Raw genomic sequence first — 11618 nt, 5'->3', positions numbered from 1 at the left:
ACAGGAATTATGAATTATTTAGACTAATATAAATTGATTAATCACAGACGTAAATGTCAACGTTCAGGGAAACTGTTTCTAAACATTTCAAATGTTTTTCTCCAAATGTTAAAAAAATTAATAATACACCCAAAATTCAATAAAAGTAGAGATCTGATCTGTTGTAGTTCTTGAGAAGAGCGTTGTATAAAATAATCCATGTTATTTTATTATTTTATTATTATTATTTATATGTTATTGTTGGGTAATCAGAATGAGGCAGTTAAAAAGACATTTAGAAACCAGGATTTAAAGTTATTTACTATAATTATTAACTCATAATCCTAAAATCTGATTAAACATGATGAGAACCAACTCTGATGTTAATCTGTTTTTAATTCATTTCTCCAGTAAAGAAGAGGGATAACATCAGAGACTGGTTGGTCTCATTAGGAACATGATATCATGACTTAATGTAAATATTTCTGAACCCAAGTGTTATCTGGACGCATTTTGATTCTGCGTGTATGTCTACGCTGTATACAGCAGACGTAAACACACACGTGGCGTGTTAGGAAAAAAACAATGCTGTTGGGTTTAGGAAACGTGACACGCGGGACCTGATCCCCGGTCTCCTGAGACCTGATCCCGGTCTCCTGGGACCTGATCCCCGGTCTCCTGGGACCTGATACCCGGTCTCCTGGGACCTGATCCCGGTCTCCTGGGACCTGAACCCGGGTCTCCTGGGACCTGATCCCCGGTCTCCTGGGACCTGACCCCGGTCTCCTGGGACCTGATCCCCGGTCTCCTGGGACCTGATCCTGGTCTCCTGGTGAAAGTCCTGTGTTTGACCCATCCTCCCCCCCGACCAACCTCCCTTTCATACTACTCACTACGGCGTCAATTCACACACAATTACAGGGTAATGTAAGTCCCCCCCTAACCCTTCGACGAAGAAGATGGCGAAAAGAAAAAAAGACGACGAGTATCGTACATTTCAGGACGAATGGACCGAAGAATTCGCCTTTGTGGAGAGAGCGGGTTCTGCGGTGTGTCTAATTTGCAATGACAAAATGACATCGTTGAAACGGTCGAATGTAAAGCGGCACTTCGACACGCGCCACGCTACCTTTGCATCAAAATACCCTGCGGGAGACAGCAGAAAGAAAGCGTGCCAAGAGCTTCTGAGCAGGGTGCAAGCTAGCCAGCAGCAACTCCGCGTATGGACCCGGCAAGGTGACTATAATTCGGCTAGCTTTGCTGGTTCTTTAGCAATAGTGAGGAACGGAAAACCATTCACAGATGGCGAGTATGCTAAAACGTTCATGCTGGATGTAGCCAATGAACTTTTTGATGATCTTCCGAACAAAGACAAGATAATCAAACGGATACAAGACATGCCTCTGTCGGCAAGAACTGTTCATGATCGTACCATCGTGATGGCAAACAAAGTGGAGGAAACGCAAGTGAAGGACATAAATGCAGCGCCGTTCTTTTCTCTGGCTTTGGATGAATCAACAGACGTGAGCCATTTGTCGCAGTTCAGCGTGATTGCAAGATATGCTGTTGGTGACACACTGCGCGAAGAAAGTCTTGCTGTTCTGCCATTAAAAGGGTCCACAAGAGGTGAGGATTTATTCAAGTCTTTCATGGAGTTTGCTCAAGAAAAAAGTCTACCTATGGATAAACTTCTCTCAGTGTGTACTGATGGTGCTCCGTGTATGGTGGGGAAAAACAAAGGATTTTTGGCGCTTCTCCGTGAACATGAAAATAGACCCATCCTAAGTTTCCATTGCATTATACACCAGGAGGCACTTTGTGCTCAGATGTGTGACAGGCAGTTTGGCGAAGTGATGTCGCTGGTCATTCGTGTGATCAACTTTATTGTTGGCCGAGCCTTAAATGATCGCCAGTTTAAAACACTGCTGGATGAAGTTGTAAATAACTATCCTGGTCTGCTTTTGCACAGCAATGTGCGTTGGTTGTCAAGAGGGAAGGTGCTTAGCCGTTTTGCGGCTTGCCTGAACGAAATCCGGACTTTCCTTGAAATGAAAGGCGTCGGGCATCCTGAGCTAGCCGACACCGAGTGGCTCCTCAAGTTTTACTATCTCGTAGATCTGACTGAACATCTGAACCAGCTCAACGTGAAAATGCAAGGCATTGGAAATACAGTGTTATCCCTTCAACAAGCTGTATTTGCTTTTGAAAACAAGCTGGAGCTTTTCATCACGGATCTTGAAACAGGTCGTTTACTACATTTTGAAAAACTGAGCCAATTTAAAGATACATGCACAGCAAGTGAGCCCATTCAAAACCTTGATCTCCACCAGCTAGCTGGCTGCACATCCAGTCTCCTACAGTCCTTCAAAGCACGCTTTGGAGAATTTCGTGAGCACACTCGTCTTTTTAAGTTCATCACCCATCCAAACGAGTGTTCACTGAACACAGCCGACCTGAATTACATCCCTGGTGTCTCCATCAGAGATTTTGAAGCAGAAGTGGCTGACCTGAAGGCCTCAGACATGTGGGTGAATAAGTTCAAGTCACTGAATGAAGATTTGGAAAGAATCACATGACAGAAAGCGGAGTTGGCGAGCAAGCACATGTGGACAGAAATGAAAAAACTCCAACCCGAAGACCAGCTGATTCTCAAAACTTGGAACGCGCTTCCTGTCACATACCACACACTGCAGCGTGTGAGTATTGCTGTATTGACCATGTTTGGATCTACGTATGCATGTGAGCAGTCATTCTCACATCTTAAAAACATCAAGTCCAACCTACGATCACGTTTAACGGATGAAAGCCTCAACGCTTGCATGAAGCTTAACCTCACCAAGTACCAACCCGACTACAAAGACATCAGCAAATCCATGCAGCACCAGAAGTCGCATTAATGGTGAGTGTTATAACAACATTATTTAAAAGAATAAATTCAGAGGCTTATTATACTGACATTTAGTTGAATTCACTTTTAAAATATATTATATGGCTCTCACTGAAATAAATTTCCAAATTTTTTGCTTTCATGGCTCTCTTAGTCAAAAAGGTTCCCGACCCCTGATCTCCAGGTCCAGGAGGAGTTCTGATGCTCTTTACTGTCCAATAGTTTCCATGTGGACTTAATGAAGAGTTACCACTGAATATAATGTCAGAACTAAGTCACGGTTTCTATTCCCTTCATACCAATGAGATATACACTTAGTTACTGGAGTCTACTTATATGGACCCATCTCACATTGTTAGAGATCCTTTAGTCAGCAGGTGACGCTGCTCTGAGGACGGGAAAGTCTCCACGTTGTTCTTCAACAATCAGTGGTGGAGGAAGTACTGAACCTCAGTACTTAAGTAAAAGTACAAATAACCATAGATATATTTACTTTAGTAAAAGCCAGAGATGGGAAGTAACAAAGTACAAATACTTCGTTACTGTACTCAAGTAGAGTTTTTCAGATATTTTTACTTTACTTTACTATATTTTTTTGTGGCGACTTTTTACTTTTAATCCTTACATTTTTTTTTATAATTCAAATACTTATTGAGTTTTTTTATTTTATAACAGAGAAACAAAGAAAAAAAAAACCCCACAACAACAGTGAGGTTCAATGTAAATCTCTGTAAACAGCTGATGTTTAAATTACGCTGTAGACATGTAGGGGCAGAAATCGTCCCATTGTTCCATCATGGATTCATTCGTACCTGTAGTCTTCGCTGCATCTTTTCGCCTGCAGCATTCTCAGTCATTCTTTCTTTCCACAGTCTCAGTGTTGGGGCATGGGAGTCCTTCCAAAATTTCAAAATGAGTCGGGAACATGTTACCAACGCAGTGTTTAACACTCTAAAAGTATGTTCATTTAACATTGGCACTTCTCTTTTGTCTCTGAGTAAACACAGTCTAGGTGATTTGGGCCAGTTACAGGATAACCAACCCTGCATGTAACTAAAACACTGCTCCTAAAAACAGAGATCACCAGACACTCCCAAAGGGCATGCATCAAAGTTCCTTTAGCTATTTGACATTTCCAACAAAGATCGTTTCTGCCTATAGCCACTTTATAAAGCCTAGAAGGGGTATAATAATATCTATTAAGAATTCTGTATTGAATGAATTTACCTCTAGCTTCTCTAATGTGCAACCCACTGTTTGACAGAACTGAATCCCATGTATCATCATCCATTGTACATCCTAAATCTCTTTCCCATATTACTTTCAGACTTTTACTTGTATTGTTTTTAACCTAAGGGCAGATATTACACCATTTTGAGGTTTTGCACAGTGGTGGAGGTAGTAGCAGAAAGGTCTCTATAGGAGTTTTCCCATTTAACAACTTAACCGTTCCCTTCAGACAATCTCTGATTTGTAAATACTTCCAGAAGTGGTCACGGCCCTCCAAGTTAAATTTCCTTTTGATATCATCATATGACATAAATATGTCTCCCTCCAATAGATCACCTATAGTTCTAATACCTTTCCTTAGCCATTGTACCCAGTAAATAGTCTGTTTATTAATTTAAATTTTGGGGTTATGCCACAAGGGGGCGTATTTTTGCACATATGTAACAAGTTTGTATTTTTTATGTACCTCCAACCATACCATTTTAGAAAATCTCAAGACAGGGTTTTGCATTTTATTCCCTTTATTTGACTTTTGTGATAAAATATCTACTGGTGTAAACGGAGAGGCAAGCTCTCGTTCTATTAAAATCCAATCCAGGTTGATTCCCCAATGCTTGACCAGACTAGACATTTCAAAAGAAATACTGTAATGTTCTACATTGGCAGGACCAACCCCCCCTCTTTCCTTGGCTGGCAGAGCCGATTAATGTTAATACGAGGTTTACCACCATTCCAAAGAACGTGTTTTATCATGTTATTGTAACTTCTTAGTGTTGGCCGTGGGATGCACATAGGAACATTCTAGTATAATAATTGATAAGAGGGACTATGACCATTTTCACTGTGTTTACTTTCCCCCATAATGTTAAATTTAACTTACTCCATTTATCCAAGTTAGTGTTAATTTTGTTGAGCATTTTTCCCATATTGTCAGCCATAAAATCATCAATATTTGGGTTCAATTCAATTCCAAGATATTTCATTCCTTTATCCAACCATCTAAAATTGAAACCAGTCAATAAAGAGAGAACAACGAATAATTATCAATGACTTGAAGTAAGGTTGTGATAGAGTTAGTGGGGTCTTGACTTAATACCAAAATGTCATCTGCGTACAAAAACAATTTGTGTTCCCTGTCCCCAGCAAATACACCCTTAATTCTTGAGTTCTCTCTAATTTGAATAGCCAATGGCTCTAAAAAGATAGTGAATAACAGTGGACTTAAACTGCACACTTGGCGGGTTGATCTGGAAATATTAAAATAAGGAGAGAGTACCCCATTTGTAAAGACAGCTGCCTTTGGTCCCGAATACTAGATTCCGATCCATCTGTTAAATCTTTCACCTAGACCTAATTTTGCCAGCAAAAAACTCCACTCTACCCTGTCGAAAGCTTTCTGGGCATCCAGAGATATAGCTAACACAGGATTTACAGTGTTTCTATTCATCCATAAGAGATGCAGTAATCTGTTCTTGATAAAACCTACCTGGTCTTTATGTATAATTAGTGGCAGTACAAACTCTAACCTTGTTGCTAGCACTTTGGATAATATTTTACAATCGACATTTATTAAACTTATTGGTCTATAATTGGCTGGATCAGTTAAATCTTTGTCGCCTTTTTGGAATTAGAGATATTACTGCCTGATTAAAACTTTCAGGAAGCGATCCATATTCAAACGCTTCATGAAATACTTCAGTCAAAAATTGGCAGAGTATGTCTATACATTCTTGGTAAAATTCAGCTGGAAAGCCATCTATCCCAGGTGACTTCCCAGATTTCATTGCACCAATGGCCTTATTTACTTCAACCTCTGTTAAAGGAGGTTCCAATTTGCCCACTGAGCAACGACACGCCCAAAAGACGTCAATTTAACGTCTTCGTCGTACGTTCAGAAGACGTCCGCTGAGGAGCCAGAATGAAAGTTTTTGCGACGTCTTTTTAACATTAACCATTGACGTAAATATTGAACGTTCATTAGACGTCTTTTGTAAACGTTTTTTAAATGTTAATTATTGACGTCCAACTGACATCTTTACAGGGTTCTAAATTAACGTTTCTTAGACATCATTTCTAACGTGTTTTCAACGTCACTTAAAGGACATTCATACAAGTTATGATACATTTCTTGGACCGATTTCAGATGTACCAAACGAACTGCGTTATTAAAATTGTTAATGACACCAGAGTTCAATGCTGGCTTACTATTAGCTTTATTAAACCATGTTTTGATCATCAAACCTTCAGGTAGGCTACTGTTCCAAGGTTGGATGACCACATGGTATTCAATAAAACTCACACTAGTCATATAGTAAAAGCAGTGTGCAGAACTACTGCTTTAAAATTGTAAATAATTAATGAATACCTATCCCTTTGATGCATCTGTCCAAGACATGCAAAGTCATTTTAATAGCCTTATTTACAACTGGAAATAAGTGACATCTGATCTATTAAAAAAGGACAACAAAAATAAAAAATTGTTTGAAATGACAATATTCTTTTCCATCTTTAATGAGGTTTTCAGCAAAATATTAACAGGCTGATAAATAAAACAATTCCAATGGTTACAGTGTACTGCCAAATGAACAAAAAACAAATTACTCCAGACTAAGATGGGAAGGGGGAGACAGATACTGTATAAAGTCCCAGACTCATTTCCTGGTTCTCCTCCAACAACATGAAATCAAGGAGAGGGTTAACTTCTCCTGCTCCAGATTTCCCACCGTGGTCAGAAAACACAGGGGAGACAATTTGGTTCTCTCACTACGACTCTAGAGTCACTACTCACTCTGAAAATAATCGCCTTCACTCTCTCACTTTCTCCCTCGCTCTATCACACACTCCCCACACACACGCCGGCTCGACGCACACACCAGCGCACAAGTATAAATATCAGGCCACTTACGTAGGCTACGGAGAAAGTTCTGCATGGAGCCTCCACAGAACCATAAAATAGCCTTTATAGTACTCGTGCAAAATTCCTAGTTACTTTCCACCCCTGTATACCCTCCACCTCCCTTCTTCCTTGGTGCATGTTTGAGATGTCCTGCTGCATGATGCTTGACCGTAGCCTCTGTAGCTTCTTTATCCCATTGCATGACTGCAGCTGCAAGAGTTGAACAAAAACAAATCAAATATAAATATGTAAAGAAAACCAGTTACATTGCAGTATGCAGGTTCACATACAATATTATGTGAAAACATCCAGGTTTGAAGTTCCTTATTCCTCCTGTCAAATATCAATTAAGTGGCAATAATACTGCACATGGTAACTGGTGTGGTTTATGGCACCATACATTTGACTGAAGATGGTTTCTGTAAACTTGCATTGCTGTATGTTAGGAAGGTGTAAGACTGCTATAGACAGTAGGGCTGTCAACGAATATTCTAAATTCGAATATATATTCAAATAGTTTTTAAAAAATGAATTTCGAAGGTGAAAATTAATATTCGAATAAAAAAAAAAATGTTGAAAAATGTTGAAAAAAACGCACAGGCTGTCTGGCTGTCTGCTTTGCGAGTGGGCGCCTGAGTGTTCAGGGACAGGTCACAGGAGTCCCTGTCTGGCACAGCCTCACTGCTGAAAGTTGACTTGTCTTGCATGGAAGATGGCAGAAAGTGCAGAGCCCAACTCGACCGCATCAGAGAAAGCGATTTTAACCCCCCAAAATCTAAAAAGCCACGTCTGGAAGTACTTGGTCGGTAGGAGGTAAAATAGTTGAGCCGCGAGATAAAGTTGTATGCAAGAGATATGCATGAATAAAGGTTGAATGCACTGCTTCCACTGGTTAGATTATTTACCGTTTCATGTCAAGGAAAAGCTCCGTGTTTACCACAGCACAGCTCGCTCAGAGCGTTCAACGTCGGTTCTATATCGGCTACTGGGAGACTTCAGTTAATGTTAATAATATTTGTTTCAATCACTGAATGAAGCCTGCTATATTTGGGACAATAGTCACGACCTTAAATTGCTTGCACAAAACTCTTGATCAGCACTCAAAATGTGTTTATTGTTGTTCATTTTAAACCGTTATGCGCACAGCCGCACACTGGCAGAGAGAGTGAGGGCGAGAGAGAGAAAGTGCTCGAGTGAGTGAGCGTGAGGTCTGAGGTCTCGGTCATCATTTGATTTACTTGTATTTCTGTAGGTAATACGTTGTCAAATATGTTTAAACTTAAATAGACTACCTATACAAGTAGTTATGTCTCTTTGTATTTATTTGTCCTGTTATTGACGTAATGCGCGTCATTGACAAAATGCGCAACCAGATGTTCGAATATTATGTGTTTTTTTAGAGTGAATATTCGAATGTCATTTTTGAGCAATTTTGACAGCCCTAATAGACAGTGTCCTTTTTATATGAGATAATATTAAAGTGCCCATATTATGAAAACCCTTTTTCTGGGATTTGGGGTGTTATGTTGTGTCTCTGGTGCTTCATACAAACTTTGATAAAAATCCATCCATGGTGTTTAGAGTGAGATACAGTTTCTGAATGTGTCCTGCCTTCAGTCTCTGGGTGAGCTGTTCAAAATTAAACCATGTAAACCTATTCTGGTACAACCTTAAAATACAATTATGAACCTGAAGATGAGCAGAATATGGCTGCTTTAAATCACGTACATGTATAATTGAATCATTTGTTTTCCCTGCAGATCCTCCATTAAAATGTATATAAAGGTTTTGAAATTAAATAAAAAGAGGGAGAAGCTTGTTTAATTTGTAATGGAACATTTTGAACATAAACTATATCAAACCATATAAGGCGTTTTAATTCTATCAAGTTTATAGAAGATGTTTTTGTTAAATAGATGGGAATTCTAGTTTTCTGTAGCAAACATTTTTGTTTGATACTTCAAACTTAAATGACATGGGGGGGGAATGCTGTGTACCTTGAATTGCTTCAACAGTCGTAGTCTTCTCCAGGAGGCAGTTTCTGCTTCTTTCCCTTCATATTGAATTTTGCCATTAGCCGGTTGGTAAAGAGCCTGAAGAAACAAATTCACCATTTAGAATTTACATGCGTGTGGTAATCTACAGAACTGTAGCATGGTGAGAGTGCCAAAAGTGGACTAAAGAGATGTGGTTTTGGGACACTGTTTTCTGGAATCGATTAACCAACCCTTTGAGAGGTGACCATCTGACAGCTACAATGACTCCCTGCACCTGTAGAACCCCCTCCTCTTTACCTTCCATGGCAAGTTTTTATGCGGTCTCATGATTACATTTCAGGTAATTAAATTGCATTTATAATCACCTCCATCTCTAGCTGCTCTATATGGGGGGATGACAGTGGAGGCTCACTTAAATTTTTACATTTTTTATCAATTTGCCCTTTTATGAAATATAAAAATGCCAGTCAATTCAGTTCTGGACCTCTTCCTTTTTTTCACAGCTTACTTGTTTCAGACAGTGGCCTGGTGAATAAAGTGTATAGTAAGTTGCAGGCATGAAAACGGGTCAGGGGTGAAAAAGGTGAGAAGGATATTACCCCTCTAGGGGGGTCCGGGGGCGTGCTCCCCCGGAAGAAAATTTTAAATATTCCATATTTTAAAGCATCAATCTGATGCATTTTGAGATGCATTTTTTGCCAACCAACAGTGTGATATTTCAGTATGCACTCATTAAAGTTAATCTGACTGGCAAAACAGTTAAAGTCCTTCTGACATTACACAATAATAAAAGTCATAATTTTTAAAAACTAAAAAGTTTTGGATCAATTTTTACTTCTTCCAACCATATGTTAAATAAAGAGTCACATTTACATATTGCAATAATATCATAATCCTACAATGAATCATTGTGAAAACTAAACTTTACTACTTTGGCCACGTCATTATCAAAAAAGAGAATTAGTTCATTCATGATTTTGTCCATGTTGATATTAGCTACTTTATTTACATTTATTAAAAACGTCTCATTGTTTATCTTTTCATATAGCTAGACGTCTAGACTCTGGGACGTAAATACAGCATCAGGGCAGTTTGGGCTTCAGATCGCTTTTACACAGCGGCCATCGTTAATGACTAACCGTGTTCCTCTATGAACGCGCACACACGTACAGTTTGTATCACGGTCGGTCAGTGAAGGAGCAGTCGCAGTGGTAGCGGTCGTTGCCAGTAACTTACTCGTATGACAGCGTGCACGGACCGAAGCTTTGTGACTAGCAGCACTTTCTTACCACTGCTGCCGTACAGGCTCTTCCTTCAACATGCGCTGCAGAAGCGCCCGACTCCCTCAATCTGAGGCACCAAGTGCTGAACAGCTTCCTGTTTCCTCTTGTCCTCTATTCACGCCCAGCGCCATTTGTTTTAACTACTTTCTCAACTAAAGCTGCCTCTATCTACATGCTCCTAGCCGCGTTACCACGGAGACCACACCGGTACCGCACTCTCACATTTCGGCAAAGACCCGCCCTACTTTGCATCTGATTGGCTAGAATTCGTTTCATTGGTAGGTGGAAGTTCGATGATTGGTTAAATCCAGCACATCAAAACAGATCCCATGTGGACTTTTTAATGTATTTATTTTTCCTGTTATATATCCTGTTAAATACCTGTCAAGAATTTTGTAGACACAATCCCTTAAATCTTTCCCTCCAATTCTTGCAAGTTGCATCACCTTCAAAGAGGGGGTATTATTTCTGTCATGTTAGAAAAATAGCCTACAACAAGTTTCACTGATATACCACAGAATATTAATAAATAAAACAGAGCATAAAATTATATCACTTCCAGATTGTGTCTTGCAGATCATACCAGGGACTCAAAGGCTTGCTTGTCCTTGAGGCGTTCCTCCTCTCTCTCAGACTCCATCGTCCCCAGTAGCTCTATATGGGCGGATGACAGGGGAGGCTCGCTTTCCCCAGCCTTCTGACCTCCATGTGGATATCCACCAATTTAGTTACAACTTTTTTCTGAAACTCTGAAAACAAAAAAGACCACATATGTAAAAGTTTCTGTCAGTCTAAACTGCTGACAAGGAGCCAATAGGAAAATTATACTACTGTTATCCTTATACAGATGTACAAAGTTAAACCATTTCCTGTTCAATTGATCTTTTTTTAACCAGCTCCAACACTTTAGTACTTACTAAATGGCCATTGGAAATCTTAAGTCTGTTTCCCTACGAGGCCCTGTACTGGATTCATGCAGAGGACCTGTTACTCTGCTCTGACAAAGACCTCCCAGAGTATCTTGAGATTGGCGTTTAAACACTTTCATAATCTAATAGACAACATTTGTCAAATACTACTTTGTTGTTCATAATAGTGGATATAGTTCTTGTAGCAAGTTGTGTGCCCATATGATTCATTAAGTTCAGCAGTCAGTAAAAAGAGATCTATCTACTCTTGGCCATGATGATAATTGATAGAGAATAAATTGAGTGGTCAATCATGATGAAGCTCAGAATGTTAACACAAAACCAGTTGTTTTGCAAAATATGCACTATAACATGGCCGCTACTTTAGAACATTTACACTCTTGCCACTGAATTGCATTCGGAGGAATACCGTCTTTA

General features: G+C 39.6%; 1 protein-coding gene across 1 annotated transcript; it reads left to right on the top strand.

Moving 5' to 3' along the window:
- Nucleotides 1-938: 938 nt before the first annotated feature.
- Nucleotides 939-2555, top strand: LOC116061902 (general transcription factor II-I repeat domain-containing protein 2-like). Its single transcript, XM_031316276.1, has one exon. The coding sequence runs from the start codon at nt 939-941 to the stop codon at nt 2553-2555; it is 1617 nt and encodes a 538-aa protein (XP_031172136.1).
- The last annotated feature ends 9063 nt before the right edge of the window (nt 2556-11618 follow it).

This window comes from Sander lucioperca, chromosome 17 (genome assembly GCF_008315115.2).
Source record: "Sander lucioperca isolate FBNREF2018 chromosome 17, SLUC_FBN_1.2, whole genome shotgun sequence".
NCBI classification, from domain to species: domain Eukaryota; kingdom Metazoa; phylum Chordata; class Actinopteri; order Perciformes; family Percidae; genus Sander; species Sander lucioperca.
Note: the sequence above shows the minus strand (reverse complement) of the source record. Positions and strands in the feature narration are given on the sequence as shown.